This window comes from Drosophila takahashii, chromosome X (assembly GCF_030179915.1).
Source record: "Drosophila takahashii strain IR98-3 E-12201 chromosome X, DtakHiC1v2, whole genome shotgun sequence".
Lineage (NCBI taxonomy): Eukaryota > Metazoa > Arthropoda > Insecta > Diptera > Drosophilidae > Drosophila > Drosophila takahashii.
The window spans coordinates 8082244-8102364 of NC_091683.1; the positions used below are offsets into that span (position 1 = coordinate 8082244).

Here is a 20121-nt window from a genome sequence, read left to right on the forward strand (position 1 = left end):
TTTCCCGGGCTGTGCAAATATTTTACTTCTAACGTAAAGCCCACTTAAATGTATTTAATTACAACTTTTTAGCAAGATTAAGTTTTTACATTGTTGGTATATTTTATTTAATTGATTGATTGCTTTCTTATAGCAATTCTGTTAGGGATTTCCACAGAAATTAGTTTTTAAAATTACCTTTAAATGAAAATATATATTTTTCGAACGTTTTAAGATTTCTTAGATTCATTTTTCAACAAATTATTTTTTTTATGATTTTTTTTATAAGCTAAGACAATAAAATAACTTTTTTTTATCAATGCAACAATATTTTTGTAGCCCAAAAGTTAATTTATTATTTTAGTTTATAAAAATAACAAATTAAAAAAATTATATGAGAAAACAAAATCTTTCGTGTAAATATATATTTTCATTTGAAAAGCAGTACACATTAAATACCACAGGTAGTAATTTAATCACTTTCCTACTCAATCACACATCCTGCAATCCAATCAGCCTAATCAAATCCTAATAACTGGCAATGCAATCCAGCAGATAGCCGAAGGTAAAACAAAATGCCAACAAGTTTCAGCAAAAAACCCGCCTCGTTTGCCACAATAATAATCGGATTCCCAGGGCTCGGGCGGAGATACTATATCTTTTAAGTTGTCGAGTCGAGTCCCATTGGGGCGTTTAGGGCAGATGGAATACCAGCTGTATAAAAGAGAGATCTTTGCAAATTGAACACTTTTCACCCTTTTCACTTATTTCACCCACTGCCAAAAGGCAACCCCCCTTTTGGCTTTCCACTTTCAACACTCAAGTGGCAATAAAGTAATAAGATTGCAAGCTCCCCAGTCTCCCCGGTTTGTTTGTTGCCAACTTGTATTTAAATTAATTGCATGGAATTAGAATTTTATTGCCAATCGCCATGGCGAAGGAACAAGTTTCCGGATTATCCTGAAGGAGGAGGGCGGATGGGGATTTACATTTCGAGTTTCCCAACTTCGATTGTCCCGCATTCGCAACTCTAATTGAATGAATGCGAAATTCAATTTTCCATTGCATTATTCATGGCGATTTTTCGGTGGTCGCCAGCATAATTGCGGTCAATTGAATTTGCAAATTGCCAATTATAATTACAGCAAACGGCAACCAAAAAAGGGAAACAAAACTCGACGGCAAGCTTAGGCGAGGGGCGATTCCCATATTAATTGAAATGAAAATTGCCATTTCAATTAACCGGCGGTCTTTCGAGCGCAGACACAATGCGATTTGGACAGATAAGCTTGCTAAATAAATAAAATAAAATAAGAATGCGAGTTGATTAAGGAATAATAAAAGATATGTGGATATTTTATTTTCAAAGAATTTGATTATTAATTTAATTTAATTAATTAATTTAAATTCTATTTCCATTTTTAAAATAATAATTATTTAAAATAATAATAACTGTATCACCAAAATATTTAAAAAAGTTTATTCACTTTAAAATTTCAGATATCCTTGCGCTAATCGTTTAATTACCAACATTTCGCCATTAACAACCTCGTTATCTATTGCAGTTAATTAACTGCTAATACCTCAATTAGTTTTCCATTCTGATGGCTTTCCATAATTAGTTGTCTTTTCCTCCGTCTTGATTAAATGGAGTTGCGTTTGCATAACACATAACAAAACCATCGCCTTACACAAACACAAACACAACAGGACACAATCCATCCATATTTCGGCAATTAAAATGCATTATCAACTGTCAATTGTCTTGGGCTCCGAAATGTATGCTGCCGAAATGCTCAATTATCCAAGTTAATTGGCATATGACAAGAGAGTGCTCAGTTATTGCGATTGAACATTTTATTCCCCATCATTGATTGACAACACATAAAAGTCTTGAACAATACATCTTAATTGCGTTTCATTTCTAGGCTCAATCAATTGCACTCAATTTAATACATTTCCCTAAAAACCCTTTATTTTAAAATATGCAAATAATTTAGGCCTCTAATTTAATTTAGTTTTATTTTATTTTAAGTTTTAATACACAGATTAACTTATATTAGAGTTGGAAAATTATCGATGGCTTTTTCTCAATATTTAATGTGTTTTCCCTTGAAAACATCGATGTAATCGAACAGATATTGTAAAAATATCGAACATATCGATAAAGCTAAACTTTATATACAAGTTTTTTTGGTTATATTTTATGTTAATATTTTATTTTTAATGTTATTTTTCCGAGTGCACTTGTGACTGCATCACCAAAATGTTGAAATTCGACCGATGATAATGACAATGATTTGTCCTCAAGATACTCAAACTCAGACTGAGGTTATTTCGGGCTATTTGAAAATGGGTGGGAGGATGGGTTGAAGGTCACAGTGCTTTTGGGGGGTTTGTGGGGGTAGGGGACCTCTTTGGGGGCTTCATGTTTCATTTCATTTCGGTTTGTTACGCAATCAAAATGACTGACAGCTAAATATGCATATTCAATTAGAGAGCGAGGAGTTGAAAGGAAAAGGCAAACAGAGGCGTAGGTTGGGTTTGCCTCTGGCGATTAAGGACCTCCACCCAAGCACACACACAAACACACAGAAATTCACCGAGAATTTCGCCTTGAGATTCTTCTAATTGGAGAAAAGCAGACGAAATTGCAGTTGCTCAATTTTGGTGGTTTCTTTGCTCCTGAATTTTCCGGCTTAAATCAAAGAAGCCACAAAGTAAGTAAAATCCAACTGTTGTTTATATTTTCTTCGTTTTCAGCATGCACATTGTACACATTTAACTTTTGGCATTTGAGGTTATTTAAAAGTAATAAAATGCAAACACTTTTGCTTGTTTATTTGGAAAGACGACAGACAAGAAATTAAATATTAATAAATATATATATTCAAATGTATGTTAAAATAAGTGTTAAAAATCTTGGTATTTTCTTATACCATAAATTTTTAAAATAAAAGCAAACGGGGTAACCAAGTTGAGCATTTCATTTGTAACTTCTTCCCTGTTCACTTCGACACTTTATTTTTTTCCTGAAGAGTCGTCTTAAGGGGGCGGACAACAGGCAACGAAGTGCTGACGAGTGTCCTGGCCACGGGTAAGAGAGGTGCAAGGAGGCGGACAAAGAACGAGGACCCCCTGAAAAAGCTTGGAGTGCGCACACTTTTCGACACTTGTGGCACACGACTTGAGAGTGAGATTGGGGCAGATAGGCAGATCAGAGGGCACATAACAACCAACGGATGCCCAGTAATTTATAATCATGATTTTTTACTAAGAAATTTAAAACAAAATGTTAAAAATAATTAAAATGTTTAGCAACAGTAATCAAGGTTTAAAAAATCATACTTTTTTAAATAACTACATTTAATTATTACATTTTTTCGATAAAATTCAGTGGTAATATATTTTTTATTATTTAATTATAATTTATTTAAATTAATTTTTATCTAAAAAATGTTAAGCTGTGTACAGTATTAAGATTAATTAAAGAAAATTCTAACTTACATTAAAATTTTTAGCAACAGTTATCGAAGTTTAAGAAAAGCTTACTATTTTAAATAAAAAAATTTATTTAAAAAATGTTTTCAATTTCTATTTTTATTAATATAATTAATATACATTTTCCTAAGATTTTTTTTACTGGGTATACCAATTTGAGGACCCCGAGACCCCCCTTAATGTGAGCTATGAGTGTGTGTGCGCCTGTTGAATGGGTGGAACAAAAAATAGCAGAAGCAATTCCTTAAATAGAAGCAGCCACCAGGCGAGCGCAGGCTTTAACCCTTGGCTGGCCAAATGGGTCATTAATTGAGGGATATCGGAGAGGGGGTCGCCGTGCGAATCACCATAACTGGAGTGGCTCTTCGGCTGTTCGGCTGCTCGGCGTCATGGGTTAAGGCTACAAGGATATGGCCATTGGCCATTGGCCACCAATGTCCTTCAGCATCCTTCTCTCTCGTCACCTGTCAGACTCCTGGCTTTCGTTACTTTCCTTCGTTTTCCCGAGCTGACCACTTACTCCTGGGGGCCATGTGCGCTTTATGGCCTCGCATACACACCACGCCCATAAATACTCCAGATGTGCGGGTCCCCAGCGTTCCAACATCACCATCATCATCATCATTGCTCCTAAGCTGAATCTTTATTTCATTTCATTTTCAGCGCAATTTTTGTGCCGAGTTTGCGAATAATAGAAATCATAATGGAAACGCCAGCGGACAGGAAACGGAAACGGAAACAGGACCGCACCGCGGCCATCACAAGTGTGTGTATTCGTGCACATCTGAATTATATATAATCGCCAGAAAATTGCAACGAATTTACCCGACAGCTGAGAAAATACGAAATGTACAATTTATGCGTACATATGTAAACACAAAATTAATTCATATCATGTTTTTATATTTCCAATGAATAATATCCCATATTTACATAGCGTGTTATTAATATTTATTTTTAGTAAGAACATGAGTAAGAACTGAATTAAAAAGGAATAATATATTGTTTTTAAATGTGTCTTCCCTTGGCAAAAACAAAAATAGAAAGATCAATATTTATATTTCCTAATTTTTTTACCTCTGTTTATTTTTGTTTCATAAAATAATATCCCATATTTATTTCGCATATTTTTTTAAATTATTATTTAAATTGATATTTCCTAATATTAGTTTTAATATTTATCTGCTATATTTTTGAGCTTTTTTTGCCCTTTGTTAATTTTTTAATAAAAAGCAATTAAACCTACTTGCTCCCACTCTTTAATCCCATTTTTTCTCATTCGAGCTAGAAGTTTTAAAGCCTTAGGTTTCTGGCCACACCCAAGTTGGCCAACAAACACACATCGATTGTTTTGCCTGCATTGGGGGATGCAGTGAAAATATTGTTGCCCGGCTGCAATTTTTTGTTTGCCTTTTTCCCGGCTGCCTGTCGGCCGCTTCCTTTCGCTTTGCCTTCCTGTTTTCCTATTTTCCTGAATTTCCCTCCTTTTTTTCTCCGCTTTTTTGGTCCATCAATGCAGCCCCCCATTGGCCCCCCTTTTGACCCGAAAGAGAGCTATGCATGCACACAGTCTATAAATCATCCGACCAGACCGCAGATGCTTCCACAAGGCACTCAATATATTTTGCCAATTTTTAGCCAGCCCTCCTCCTCTGGTGTAATGATCCCCTGGGCAATAAAAGAGGAGTGCCGGTATTCACCTGGGGGATTTTGCAGAAAAGTGGGTAACCTTTTGGTAAAACCAAGGCGAAATAGTTATAAATTCTATGGCCACTGCGGGAGATACATTGTTTAAACTTTCGAGCCCAATGAAACAAAGAAAATTCGAATTCTTGATAGTAAATGTTGACTTAAAACAATGAAATTTTATTTTATAATTATAAATTATTCCTCTTTTAAGTTCAGTTCAAAAATTGTAAACTATTTTCTTAAACCTTACTTTAATAGTTTCGAGGCAATCGAACTTTAATTTCTCTAAAAACTTTATTATCCTATTATAAAATTTTGCCAGTTTACTAAGTACCGCTAAGCTGTGCATAATTCTTTTTAATTCCAATTTCTTTCAATTCTTTTTTTTTCCGCCCAACCCCCTCAAAAGTTTTCCAACAAAAAAATGGCAGAAACCGGAAGCCTAGTCATAAAATTCGTTTAGCTGGCAACCAAAGGAGAAAGTGGACAATGGGATACAGCGGATGTTGGAGAAGGAGAAAGTGGAAGGGCATGGGGATGGAGAAAAGGCAACCCGAGAGATTTTCAATGCACTTGGCGGAACAAAGGATGAGCTGCAAATTTTGGACTCATAACGCGGGACATTTTCGCCATTTTTCCACAAAAAGCTGAGCATTTTTGTATACAGTTTTAATAAAAAAATTTATTTAATTTAGAAATGTTCAAATTATTAAAAATATGTATCTATGCGGATTAATGGGCAATAAATAACAATAGTTTTAATTTGTATTTATTTATTATTTACAAATTATTAAAAATATGATTTATGCATAGTTTTTTTTTATTTTTAAAAATTATGTATTTATGCAGATTAATTTCTTCAATATTTAATCAATGTTAGTTTTCTTATTTTTTTGTTATAATGTCTCACAATAAGTTTTACTTGATGCCCATGTGGCGTATACTTGATAAGTAGTAGTAACAGCTAGTTAACATCAAGCATACGCCGCATAGGCCCGCCGAGAGTTAAACATTGTGCAATTTCCCCCCAATGGAAATTGCTTTTCCCGCCAGAGAGGAAAAGTGGATGGCAGCAGCTACTAGCTGAGCCAATCAAAGCGCCTGCCATAAGTATGCAATGTTCAATGAAAGTTTCGAGCAAACAAGTTGCAAGTTGATATTTGCAGAGCCTTGATTGTGGACGAGACCGAGCCAACGGGCTGCAGGGAGTTAAAATCAATTTAGACCATTGTTTGTGTGGATGCAAAAAGAATCGAAAGAAAAAAAAAAAACAAAATAAAGAAAAAACGAAAACAAACGCCCTGAAAATGAATTGTAATAAGCTGATTATCTGCTGAACGCATGACAATGGATGTAGAAAAAAAACAATTTAATCCCTTTCTGCCTCCCCCTAACTCTCTTCAACCCATTTTTTCGTTTTTGGGGGCCAAACAAAGCAATTAAAAAATCACAATCACATAAAAGTTGATCCCATTGAGGGATGTGTCACGCCCTCAGCTTAACGAGTGCAGAAAAAAAGGAGGGTTGCTGGTGTGGAATTTCAAGGTCGCAAATTATCAAGGTCCCCCAGCTTTGAGCGCAATGAAAAGTCCTTTCATGCAGCACACTTGAAAAAAGAAAGATTAATTAAAGGATTTAATAAAATACCAATTCAAACTAAAAGTATTTTTAAAGTATAGGTCCCAAAGACGCAATTATTTGTAAATTAGTTAATAATGAAATAGAAGGATTAATAAACCATTTAATAATTAAATAAGAAAAAATCCAACTTCCACTGAACAAGACGAAAAACAAAGAAAAGTACTTGTTTACGCTCTTTTGAGCACAAAAAAGAGGAAAAAAACACTGTGGAAAAAAGGTTCTATAAAAATAATAAAACTACCATGACTTTAGATTTGTTATAAAATTGTAATTTAATAAAAAATAAACAAAGTAAATTTATATAATTTGGCAAAGAAATGTGCCCTATCTGCGATCATTTCCATGCCCATTTTTCTTCATTTCTTTGCCAGTTTGTTGCCGATTTTTGGCCAGAGCAAAATGCGGGCCTAGTTATTGCCTTTGTTGCTGCCACATCAAGCGTAAAATATTTGGCCAGCCACACAAGGACTCTTCGCCACACGCACAACGTGTAATTAAAAAAGGGCCAGGCAAACCCAACGAAGAAAAAAAAGGAAAAAAAAATACAGTGCGGCAAATTAAGACCAAACGCCTCCCGTTTTTTTCTCCTCCTCGACGGCTAATTGGTGTCGTTGCAGACAGACTTTTGTTTGAAGTTAAGCAAATAACTGCGGGCTGACCATATCTATATACAGGCGAAGGAAAAAAAAAACAACATTTGTAAATGAAAACTAATGGCCACTTAAAGCCCATAAAAGAATCTGGCCAAAAACGAATTGGGATATTTGGCCAGTGGGTTAAAGGCGAACCAGAGAATCCCAGCTCCCACAAAAAAAAATTCGCACGAGGCACAGCAGCTACAAATCAAGTGTGGCCCCCAAAATGTAGGCAACAAATCAAGTTTTCGGTTCTCCATCAAGGCGAAAAGCGAAAACCCAATGCAAAATGTTACTGTAATAAGGGCGCCCCAAAAAAGTAGGCTACAAATGGATTGCATTTCCTGCAGCTCCTCGATCTACTTCAACTAATCGAATTAACTCAGCAATTTATTGGCGTTCCGACTATTGCATACCTAGCAATATTAAAGAGAGGAATATTTAACTAATATATCCTAACTATATTTAAGTTCTAGTTTTAGTTTATTTATTATTTGAGAATTTTTAGTGTAAACTTTTAATTTAAAGATAATTTGCTTTAATAAGGTAAATGTAAAAATACTATTATTATAATAATTATAATAAGAAAATTAAAACATAAAATGAATCCAACTAAAATATTTAAGGAAATTCTTCAAGGCCTTAATTAATAATGCTAAAATTATTTAAAACATAGCTAAAAGATTGTTATAAAAGTGCTCAGCTCTCAAATTACCCACCTAGACTGCAAGTCGGATCCTCCCCATTGGAAACTCAATTACAGGGTATCAAAAGTGGAACAAAATTGTGCACTTGGCAGTGGAAGTCGGGTAAATAGCATAAACGAATCAGCTAAAAAATGTTCAAGGAGCAGTGCTCAACGGATGCACTTATGTAGCTCAGTCCACTTGAACATTGATTCCCTCTCTCTCTTTCTTCCGCTTGGCTCGCCCCCTCTCTTTCGCACCCCCGCTGCGTGCAAAGGGCACTTGGCCCCGTCTCTTTCTCACCCCCCATTCGCCGTCTCTTTCGCCTAAACGAGAAAGCGCTCACTTTGCTGTCCGGCACTTTTATTTTTTGTAAATATTTTATTACCCGTCCTACTGCTGCCACTTTTCCCCTAGTTCTTTATATATTTGTATTTTTTTTTTATTTTCACTTTTGTGTTAGCCATGGTGGAAAAGTGTTTAATTGATGCTGCGCTGCTCTCAGTGTGCAATCCTTATGAAAAATGCACAGGACTCGCCCAGAAATTCCCTTTGAGCTTTGCCCCCGCCCTTACTATCCATATCTTTATTTTCCTGAAAAACATACCCGAGATTAGATTAAGTAGAATGAGTAGAGGGGGCCAAGTTGATTTTGCAAAGCAGCAACAAACACAAATAATTATATTAAAACGAAATTCTAGGGCATTTGAAAAGACGACTACGGAGGGTAAACATGACCTTAGTTTTATAAACAATTCTAATAAATAAAGTAAATCTTTTTTAGCATTTATTTTTACCGATTATTGTTGTTTGCTAAAACTACATTACTTGCAAAATTTGTACACAGCTAATGTTGTAATTTAATCATTTACAAATAATTAAAATGCAGATTAATTGGCAATAAATACCTATTATTTAATTTTTTTAAGTATTCCATTGAAATTAGTAAATTTTGCCAGTGAATCAAATTATTAAATTGTACAAAAGATTTAAAACAATTTACAAAAATATATATTTATACAGATAAATTGGCAATAAATACGTAAAATGTATTAAATTAAAAGGACACATAAAAAAAGTAAATTTGGGTAGTCAAAATAAATTGTTGAAATAATCTAATAAAACCTTTCGCCGAAGTCAAGTTGGCAATGTGGCAAGTTGACGATTTAATTTGATGTCGGGTTGCGGAACTGCCGCTTGATAACTGATTGCGATTCGATGTGACGGCTGTGAAAAGTGGAGAAAAGTGGGGGAAAGTGTGTGGAAACTCTTGCGAATAAGGGCCGTGCATTCGCATGCGAGATGCAAATGAAGGGGCATGAATAAGTAAATGAACTATCTGCCAACCTGGCACACACGCACACATCTGTACACTCACCTATGCAGATGAGCTAGACTAACACACACACACACAGACACAGCTATTTTTCCCGCCATTCAGTGATATATCTCATCTGCATCAAGTGCGTTGCGCAACAACAATAGAGAAAAAGGGGAAAAAATGCAAAAAAAAAAAAAAAGAAGAAAAAAATGCGAAATCGTGCAAAGTGTCTGTAAACATTTATTTCAAAAATTTATGAATATTGCTCTCGCTCGGCAAAGGCAGCGGTGACAAACAACAATTCCTTTCGCCATTCGCCAACCCCCTCGTATCCTCCCCCTCATATCCACCCCTTCATATCCTCGGTCCCATTCGGCTTTGAAATTGTTCAGGCAATGGCATTGTTTACCCGCTTTTCTCTGTGTGTATATGTGTGAGTTATTGTTTCGAGACATGATATTTTACTGTTTTGTTATGGAATTCAACAGGGTATAGCCAGCAGACCCTCCCAGCCATGCAAATACTATATTTAGCGCATTAAAAAAAAACCTTTAAAAGTATCACTTTTTAGAACTAAGCTTACTTCGTCACTAGTTTTAAGTTGTAAGTATTTAAGTCTCTCTTATAAAAATAGTACGTGAAGATTTATCACAGAATTACTAAATGGCAGTCAAAAAATTTTGATTGATTTAATCAAAATCTATATAATTCAACATTAAAAAACGGCAAGTAGCAAATATCACCCAGAACAGCTTGTCATAAAAATCTAAAAATATGTAAAGTATAAAGCTAAAATTGTATATAGAATACTAGCCCCTTTTATTATGTTTTATTTGTACTACATTTATTTTTAAAATATTTAAGTTTTTTCTTGACTTTGTCTTGGAATGTAGTTAGGATTTTTAATATCCATTCTGGTTTTTTTCTGGTATTGGCAGCAAAAACAAATAGTTAAATATAAGGAGAGGCCAATCCAATTTGTTTAAAATGTCAAAAGTTGTTTAATGCCTGGATGCATTGGTTATCCTTTCGGTTGCTCAACACCTAATTGTTGTTTTCAACTATTCCAGTTTTCCGTAGTTGGATCATTAGAGGTTTTTCTGTTTTCCGCACACGAGGAATCCGAATGTCGGGAAATAGTTTTCCCCTTCGTTTTTCTTTGCCACTCCTTTTGCGTTCCCCCCCTTTCCTCTCCGTTCCTTTTTCTTTTTCTTGTTGCGTAGCGCATTACAAATGACAGCCGCCTGTCACACACACATGTGCAGGGGGGAAAGCCACACACACACACACTACACACACAAAAAGAAAGCCACACAGACAGGCACACGTGTTTGAGTCGTGCCATACATACATGGCCATTAGTGTTGTGTTGTTGTCGTTATCATGCACAAAAAAAAGTTGTCGTCTCTGCTTAACTTTACGCTGCCTTACTCCACTTTACTTGTAGGTCTTCCGAAGCCCCCTTAACACCCAACTGTCCCACGGCCTTAACCCCCTATTACCCAGTTTTTGCCACACTGCAAATCCTTTTTTTTATTGCCTGCGAAATTCTAAGAAATCTTATTTTTAATCCACAAAAATTTTAACCTTTTAAGATTTTAGAATTAAACTAAACATATTATTTTTATAACTATTGAATAACTTTGATATTTTGTTTTTCTGTTTTTATTATAATTTTTTAATGCAGCCAGTAATGTTAAACAAAATCAAATAATCTTAAACAAATTTAAAATCTTAAAACATTTATTTCATTTGTCCAAATGAGAGCAAAACTAAACTTCTGTAAATCAAGTCAATTACATTTTTCTGAGATTTAATTTATAAGTCAAATAGCTTATACATTTTTTCATGAGTTACCATTTTTAAAAACGAGGGTAGTTTTTAAGACTTTTTCAAATAGTTTCGCCCTGTGTTTTTGCTCTCATCCTTGACAAGTGCTGGTCAGAATTTTCGGTAGGAGAAACTTTAGTTGGTCAGCCAAGTGAATTACAAGCTCAGCCCTTAACCCCCAACTCACACCTTGTTTTTGCCGGAATTTTCTCGCTTTTCCGTACCCAACCCGCACATTCCGCCTGTTAGTTGTTATTTAATTATCATTTTTCATTCTTGTTTCGGGTGTGGAAAATGTTGTCATCGCACATGTTTGGAGAGCTTCGGGATTTGGGGGTCATAGGTGAAAGGGGGCGGGGCTTAAAAGGGGGGCCTTGATCCATCTGGGAAACTCTTGTCTGGGAGTATTTCGGGAAATCTTTTGTGTTAGCCCGCCCAGTATGCAAACCCAGTTTGCAAATGCAATTATAATTTCATATTTCAATTCGACTACAGTGCGGAACATAATGGAGAAATCCGGGGTTTATTTTTGGTGGCGAAACACGTGGAAATTCGGCAGGGGAAAATAGTTAAATTTCGAATTTTCAGGTAGGTATTTTTAATGTTTACTTAGGATACAACCTTTTATTAAATCTAATTTATTAAATTGAATATGAAATACCTTTTTTGTTTAACCATTTTTTACTTAACAATTTCTCTCATATATCTCATAATTTTTTCACTTTTTTAATTTTTTCTCTTTGCCTTGCGTTTGTCATTTTTCAATTTCCTATTCTTTTTGAATTTTCCTTCGGCACTCCGGTTTTCTTCGCGTTAATCGATTTTTCATTCTTAATTTCTTGTCTTCATCGACCATTTTTCAATCACTTTTTGGTACTTTCGCTTTCGATTTTCTTTTATTTAATCGTTCTATTTTGTTAGCCATTTTCTCAGCTGTTTTTGGGCCAATGGAAATATCCTTGAATTACAGTACATATATAATTTTGGTTGCTTTTCCTTACATATCATTATGCAAATGAACCAAAAATATTTGCCAAAGCAACGCAAACGTAAACAAATTTTATTATTATATTTTTGTCATAAAAACCCAAGAAAAAAACAATGAAATGTCAACTACAATCAATTTTTGGCCCAGGACACTCCACACCTTTTGAGGCGTTGACGAAAGGGTTTTCCCCGCTCGATTTTTCCCATTTCCTTGAGACTTGGCGAACATTTTAATGAGATTTTCGAATTCCAAAGAAATTCAAAACGTAGCTTATTCAACTTTTTCTATGTGTGTGTGAGCCACACTTTCTTTCTTTCCCTAAGTGTGTGTGTGTGTGTTGGGGATATTTGTATTTGTGGCAACAGGCAACAAGCCAAGTTAATTAGCAAAAAGCAGATAGCGTCACACAAAAAAGGAGCAACCAACTAAGGCCATCTTAAGGTCTGATTGAGCAAAGTGGGTGAAAGTGGATGAAGAGAGGGGATAAGGGGGTAAAAAGGGGTTGAAAAGGGGTGGCGGGAACGAAGGCCAACACAAAAATGGAAGGTGGCTGCTGAATTCTGCGGAGACCTCCACTTAAGTGCGGGTTTTTGATGTCGGCGCAAATTGCAAAGAAAATGATTTATTATCTGCAAAAGGCAATTAAGTAAAATTGCTTGAAAATTATTTGCACCCCTTCCTCCAAAAGAAAAGGAAAACAGAAGCACAACCAAAATAAACACAAGTGACAGCAACTCTTTAGGCCAAAGCCCAAATAAATGAAAAACGAAAAACAATTGGTGAACTGGTGGTCTTTCAATTATATTTAAATAATAATAAAATAAAAATTATAATTTAACAATAAATACATTTCAAATAAAATATTTCCATGATATTTAAATACATTTTATTTTCAACAAATTTTAAGAAAAACTTTTAATTTGTTCTGAAAAGTACATAATAAATATCAGAAAATTTTGTACGTTTTCAACAAATATTAAAAACTGTTTACAAACTTTTTCCTTAGACACCAACAATTAAATGGTTTTTGACTTAGTTTTCACCATTTGTTTTCAAAACTATTTTTTCGCATTACCAAAAAAACAATTTCAACAATTATGGCAAAACTAAATTCCAATTAAGCGCAAAGTTTTTTACGATAACTATTTTACATTCATTAAAAAGTTAACACGTTGGCAGCCAAAAAGTTTGGTTGAATGCGATAGAACCCAAAACAAAAATCCAATATAATTTTCAGCATATGTTACTATGTGCTTAAATTGTCCCCCAGTTGGGAACAAAAAGTTGAAAATTTGAAATTTGATACACTTTATTTGCCAGCAGAATTATGTATCCTTTTGTCCAGATTTTCAGGCGACTTTAAAATGTCTTTGCATTTCAAATTGGAAGCACCGCCAGAAAGGAACTCACCTTCCGCCTCGGTCCTCTAATTCCACCGCTCATCCAACATGATTTATAAGTCGAATTAGAAAGAGCCACACGACGGGCAGGAACAAGAGTGAATTAATTACGAATTCAAGCCCGAAGAGGTAATTAATTCACTTCATTTTCTTCCCCAGCAAAGTTGGCTAAAAACCAAACCAAACCAAACTCGAGACTCGACTCGATTCAAGTCAACCATTTTGTTGACAGACAAACAAATGCTGGGCTAAATAAGCAAACATGTGCACAAACGCACCCACTAGGACATTCATGAATTCATTGCTTACATTACGCCAAGGATGTTTCAAATCAAATATTTCTTTTCAGATTTTCTCTAAAGCAAGTTATAATTGCCCAGCAATTTGGCAGGAGTCTTTCGTATACTTCATAAGAAAGTCTTTGCATTTCGTAAACAATTTAAATTAATCAAAGCCAGGTTTTTAAGTCGTCACGTTTACAATAACAATTATGATTTAAAAGTGATATTCCTTTTCATGTATTTTAAAAGAAGTGTTACCTTTTCTTTTTTTAATTTTAAAATATTCATTTATATTGAGAGATATTGAGATCTTTTTTTTCGAATTTTTTTACGAAAATAGTGCGTATTCAAATTGATTGATAAATTTTAAAATATTTATTAACATGAGTAGTATTTATTTGTTTTCAGATATGTATTTTTGATTATAAATAAATTTTTATAAATCTTTGAGTGCCTATTTTTTAAAATCTCTTATTTATTTCGTATTTAAGCTTTGTTTAAGGTTATGTTTTCGGGAATTATATGTATCCAAATTGAATTGTTAAAACCTTTAAAAATTCCTCTCTGCTAAAATATTGGAAAACGTATCTTTTTAAATGGTTTTTATTTTGGTTGGTTTTTGCAAACATAACTCGGGTCTCCGAGTCGGAAAGGGTCCCATTTCGACGTTGAAATCCGCCATATTTACATTTGTCAAGCACTCCACTCACCTTTGACTGCGGTGTTTTCTCTGTCTCTTAAGCTTTCTCCGCTAAATCCTTCTCCGATTCGGAACGCAAATGGGATTCAAATATTTGCCACACTCACTTTCACTTCGGCTCGGGTCGTTAGATTGAATTGAAAAACGGTATTCGAAACGCTTTTGGCTCACCTGCCAAAGCTCTATTTAATCAAGATTCGATTTCTCTTAGCTTAGCACAAAAACCAAAAAAAAATATATGTTCAGCACTTTCGAAAATATTTCGAAAACCGGATACCAAAGCCAGTAGCTGTGTGATTTTAAACTGTGACCAGTGACCAGTAACCAGTGACTTTCGACTGTGATTGGAGTTGCTGAATTCAGAGGCTGAGAACCGAACCGCACGAGAGTCTGTTGACGAATGAGTTTGAATGGTCGATTCGAATCCTTAACAGTGGCAGGACAACAAGTTGTTATGTCCTTAACAGCGCTGCTAACAGGCCTGTTGAATTGGCAAGTGATAACAGAGCCAAAAGCTCCGCCAAAGGGAAAGTTTAGCCGATGCAAAAACAAAAAGCAAGCTAAAGATTTCCGCCGCCAGATGGCGCCAGAAGTTTTAAAAATATCCTTAAAAAGTATAGAAAATATTCAAAAAAAAACCATTGGATGATTTTTCCAATTACCTATTATTTTTAAAAAATATACACACCCAAACAAAAGTATATTTTTATAAATGTTGAAACAGAAATATAAATACATATCAAAATATTAATTTTTGCCAAAACTTTTTTTTGGTTTTTCCCATTTTGAAGCATAAAAACCACATTACATTTATATTTTTTTTCAAATTTTATTGTTGTTTTTTGTTTTTGTCGTAAGAAAATTTCTCTTTATTCATCGGTCGACTTCCTGCGACTTCTCTAGCTAAAAAAAAAACTCACTCCAACATCGTTCGTTCCTAACAGAAAAAGAATGACAATCAAGTTTGAAATTATATGGATGGGGGCAAACGTAAAATAAAACACAAAAGGCCATCAATTGATTTGTAATAATAGGACTAATTTAAATGTATCGTACAATTGGAAGGTTTTCTTGTCTTACACCTCAATTAATGGGACTCGCTTCCACTTTTCGCTTGATATTCCCTTTTTTTTTTAGATCGACGGCTCATTCTTTAAGCTGCTCTTCTTCTTCGCTCTCTATAATGTGTGTCTTCAACAAACGAAGACAATTTCACAAAAGAATTTCTTTAGGTTACATTTTTGTTGGTATGTTTTTTTTTATAGTTTTTTTTGTTTTGTTTGGAGTATGTGTGCAGTTGGGCATTTCAAAGTTCAAATTTCTAAAACAAATCTGTGGAAACGTTCGTTTAAAGACTAACAATCTCTCGATAGACGAAAAAAAAATTATGATAGTATTTCTAGAGATGATCTCGAACATGATTCATGCGCATAACTAATTAATTACGAAACTGTATGCTCTGCTCTGCTCCCTGCAGGATGAAAATGTAGTTTGCTGTTGCTGCTGCTGCTGCTTCGGCTGATCTTGCTGCCGTTTTATTGGTGTTCTTCTTCTCTTCGGGATATGTGGCAGTCTTGAGCGGATTGGAAACCTAATCATCGCCAGCGGAACGCTTGACCTTGCGCTGCTTGGGACTCTGCTGGCTGGCCGCCTTGGGACTGGCCTGCTTGCCGGGCTTCGGCGAGGTCTTGGGCGTCTTGGACTTGGGCGGCGACTTCTGCAGCGCCCGCAGCGTCTCCTGTGGCACCCAATCGTAGTCGATGGTGCTATCGTTGGCCGTTCCAGTTTCGATCACCTTCTTGGCAGCGGCACGCTTCCTCTTGCCCGAGCTGCCCAGCAGATACTGCTGTCCGATGACCAGTAGGAGGACCACAATGCCGGCCAGCAGGACGTACAGGAAGAAGGTCTCGCCATCGAGTCCCTCGTCAACCTCGGAAATCAGCACGGTCTCATTGAAGACAGCCTCGTTGTACTGAATGCCATTGGCATCGCGATAGGCCAGTGCAATGTTCAGTCCAAAGGGACGTCCGGCAAATTGATCCGAGGGCAGGAAGGTGTACGACACCGTCGATTCGAAGCCGGGCTTCACCTCACGATTGTAGGCCACCGCCGAGAAGTTCTGGATGAAGTAGTTGAAGTCCATGGGATAGCGGAAAGAGGCCTCCACCGTCTCGATCACAAACTCCTCGGCTCCCTTGTTGGTGAATCCGATGAGGAACTCGACGGGCTTGCCGCCGGGCAGATCCAACTGCTGGCCAGGCGTGTACAGGGGTTTCGTGAAGAGCAGATAGGTGTCCGCATTCGGTGAACTACTGCTGCCCGTATCGCTGTCCTCGTCCGCCTCCGCATCCTCGCCGGTCACCGCTCCCTCCTCGCCGTCCACATCGACCAGGTCGTCCTCCACGGGCTCGGCGGCATAGGCACCGAACTTGTTGGCTTTAAAATGGATAGCAAGAGTGTTTTTAAATAGGCGTTTTTTATGGGTGAACCAAAATAAAGGTTGATATCTTGATTTTTTATATATTAGCAATGTATGGAACCATGATATTTGAAAAATAAGAATTGTTTGTTATGTATTTTCAAGATTTTATAGAATTTCTATTTGTGTTTTTTTATGGGTGGATATGGTAAATCCCCGTGAACCAAAATAAAGGTTGATATCTTGTTTTTTTATATATTATTAATGAATGGAACCATGATATTTGAAAAAACAACTATTGTTTGTTATGTTTTTTCAAGATTTTATAGAATTTCTTTTTCAATTTTTTTTTATGGGTGGATATAGTAAGTCCCCGTGAACCAAAATAAAGGTTGATATGATTTTGTTATATATTAGCAATGTATGGAACCATGATATTTGAAAAAACAATTGCTTTACATTTTTTTTAGATTTTATAGGATATTATATATTATACATATATATCCCCTGTAGGCCAGATAGCTATCAGATTTATCAAAAATATGCTACGATGGCTTGAACTGTAGCTTGAAACCTTGACATGGCAACTAAATCGCATAAATTTATATCGGAAATAGGGGATATAGTTAACCGATTGATGTGAAAGTTGGCCATAATACAGATATCCATTAAAAACACTATTGTACCGAGTTTAAAGCCTTGATCTTGAAAAACAACCGAAATAACAGCCTTCGAAGTCCGGCCAAATCACGAGTAAGAGCGAGATGGCCATATACGAGGGGGGCTCATGCCAACTCAACAGTTTCCGAGTGTGCGATGAAAATTTGACCACCGAAGATGAATGAAAACCAGCGGAATACGATAAGAACAGATGATTTACGGTGATATTGGGCCTTCGAATGGTAAAATCCACGTAGCAAATGGAGATGCGTCGGCAGTGTGCCACGTAGACGTATAAAGTGAGCGCCCCCACCCCCGCCGCCACCACCGATGAGATTGTTATTTATCGCGAGGGCACTGGGAAATATATAGGTGGAGATCTACTTACGCGAGGAGAAGGTGCAGATGACGATGGGCAGGACCATCAGCATTAGGAACATCAGATGCCTCATCTTGTCGGCCGTTGTTTTCTTCACAAGCACACACGGAAATTCGGCTGGGAAATCGGCTGGGGGAAAAAACGCACACGCACACACAACCTTCGCGATCGAGTGAAAATGAAAGAGTGACGACGAGCGGCGCGGAATAGCGGCGAAAACAGAAGCCGAAGTTTCACGAAGGCGGCGCACGACTTTCACTGTCAAATGTCTACGTGGTGCCACGTCTAGGGTTGCCAGACGTTCGCAGCGGGGGCCTCGAATTTCGCTTGGTTCGGCTTTTCCAGCCACCCACCTAACGTTTAGTGCTAGGCCATGAATAAAACATGTCCTTAAATAAATTCAAATAGCCTTATTCACACTCGATTTACGCGATTAAATAAATATTTGCTTTGTTTTGTTGACATTCACTCGGCTCGACAGCCCTGTTTCACAGGCTGGTGTTGGAAAACGCCACAACTGTCAGTGCTCGTGTATTTAAAAATTATTCACTTAAAGGGGGGAGAAGTAGAAGACGGATTATTTTTAGAAAACGAAATTAAGCTTAATTATGAGATTTTAACAGCCAAAAACCATTTGGAGCCGGTGGCAAACGTTATGCTGGCACTTTACAGCACTCTTTTTATATCGATAGGCATCTGGCCAGTACTCATTTTCTATCGATACTTATTTGTGACAGTGCTGCCAACTTGGCTGTTTTAGGTGAGTGCGCTATTTTAAATTAGGAAACATAGCTAATTATGCTTAGCCTTATAAAATATGGTACACGTATAGTTATTTTTATGGAACCAACATTTACAAGTTAAAAACCAAAACAAAATTTACAAAAAATTCATTTTAATGACCACGAATTGACTAAAATCAAAAACAAATGACAGATGTTATTGCATTTTTGGCTATTTAAAGGTAATACTTGTTTTATTCAAACATTTAGCTATTTTTAGTTCAGTTTGTCTTTAATAACGAATACACAGTTTCGTTTTGCTGATATTGGTATAAACTAAGCAAATATTGGTATTGTAAATAGAAAATGTTATGCACCCACCACATACACCTCCTGATTTAGTAATTTAAAATGATTTATTTTGTAGCTATTTTATAGCCAAGGCCCCCAATCGATAGTTGGCAGCGCCGTTAATCGCACCTATCGCACCGGCCGCAACGCAGCCAACTTCACGTCGCCGCACCGATAACCGAGCAACTTCCTTTTTGCTTGCGGCTGTCAATTGAAGCGCAACTTGCACGTGAATTCTCTGCGAATTTAGCGATTTAACATGGACAAACCAGTTGTTTGGGCACGCGTGATGAAGGTTCTGGGCCGCACCGGCTCCCAGGGCCAATGTACGCAGGTGAAGGTGGAGTTCCTCGGCGAGCAGAACCGCCAGATCATCCGGAATGTGAAGGGACCCGTGCGCGAGGGCGACATCCTGACCCTTTTGGAGTCCGAACGCGAGGCCAGGAGGCTGCGCTAATTGGCGACCCGCTCGAGAGGGTAAGTCTAGATCTTGGTAATCCCTGGAGCATCCTCTAATTCGAATTTTTCCCCTCCATTTCGCAGACCTTTTTTACACACTGTTTTTGCACGCGGCTTTTTTCTGAGGAAATCTGCGGACGGCTGCTGCTGAAATATTCTCGTTATAAACAAATGAAAATACACACCTAATTCGCCAGAAAAATCAGCCAAAATGTGTTTTAAATAAATCTCGAGAGCATTGGAGAGCGCCGCTTTTCTACGGATCGAAAAAAAAACGAATCAAAGCTGTGTTTTGGTTTCATTTATTGGACCTCCCTTTTTGTTTTTGTGTTTTTGTTGAGTGCCCAGTGAAAATTGCCCAGAAAAGTTTTAACGATTTCCCAGGGAAATCCATCGCCTATCTGCCATTGAACTGAAATTATCAAGAAATGTATGGCTGGAAATCGTTAAAAAACACATGGAGAAAGAATTTCATAAAAG

The 20121-nt window shown here is 36.5% G+C and overlaps 3 protein-coding genes across 3 annotated transcripts in view; 1 reads left to right on the forward strand and 2 right to left on the reverse strand.

Moving 5' to 3' along the window:
- Positions 1 to 15035, reverse strand: part of LOC108068097 (uncharacterized) — a 49346-nt gene extending 34311 nt beyond the window's left edge. Inside the window, exon 1 of the mRNA XM_017157501.3 lies at positions 14662 to 15035. The gene's annotated coding sequence lies outside the window, so the exon portion shown is untranslated. The remainder of the gene's footprint in view (positions 1 to 14661) is intronic.
- Positions 15036 to 15460: 425 nt separating this feature from the next.
- l(1)G0320 (signal sequence receptor subunit 1 l(1)G0320) lies at positions 15461 to 18314 on the reverse strand. Its single transcript, XM_017157492.3, has 2 exons — positions 18119 to 18314; positions 15461 to 17087 (listed from the first exon to the last, which is right to left on the reverse strand). The coding sequence occupies exons 1-2, from the start codon at positions 18180 to 18182 to the stop codon at positions 16243 to 16245; spliced, it is 909 nt and encodes a 302-aa protein (XP_017012981.1). The 5' UTR covers positions 18183 to 18314; the 3' UTR covers positions 15461 to 16242.
- Positions 18315 to 19363: 1049 nt separating this feature from the next.
- On the forward strand, positions 19364 to 19846 carry RpS28b (Ribosomal protein S28b). Its single transcript, XM_017157506.3, has 2 exons — positions 19364 to 19659; positions 19726 to 19846. Exon 1 carries the CDS (start codon positions 19442 to 19444, stop codon positions 19637 to 19639), a length of 198 nt encoding a protein of 65 aa, XP_017012995.1. The 5' UTR covers positions 19364 to 19441; the 3' UTR covers positions 19640 to 19659; positions 19726 to 19846.
- The last annotated feature ends 275 nt before the right edge of the window (positions 19847 to 20121 follow it).

Excerpts from the sequence above, each read along its gene's own strand:
- RpS28b (XM_017157506.3), top strand. The coding sequence starts at position 19,442 with ATGGACAAACCAGTTGTTTGGGCACGCGTGATGAAGGTTCTGGGCCGC.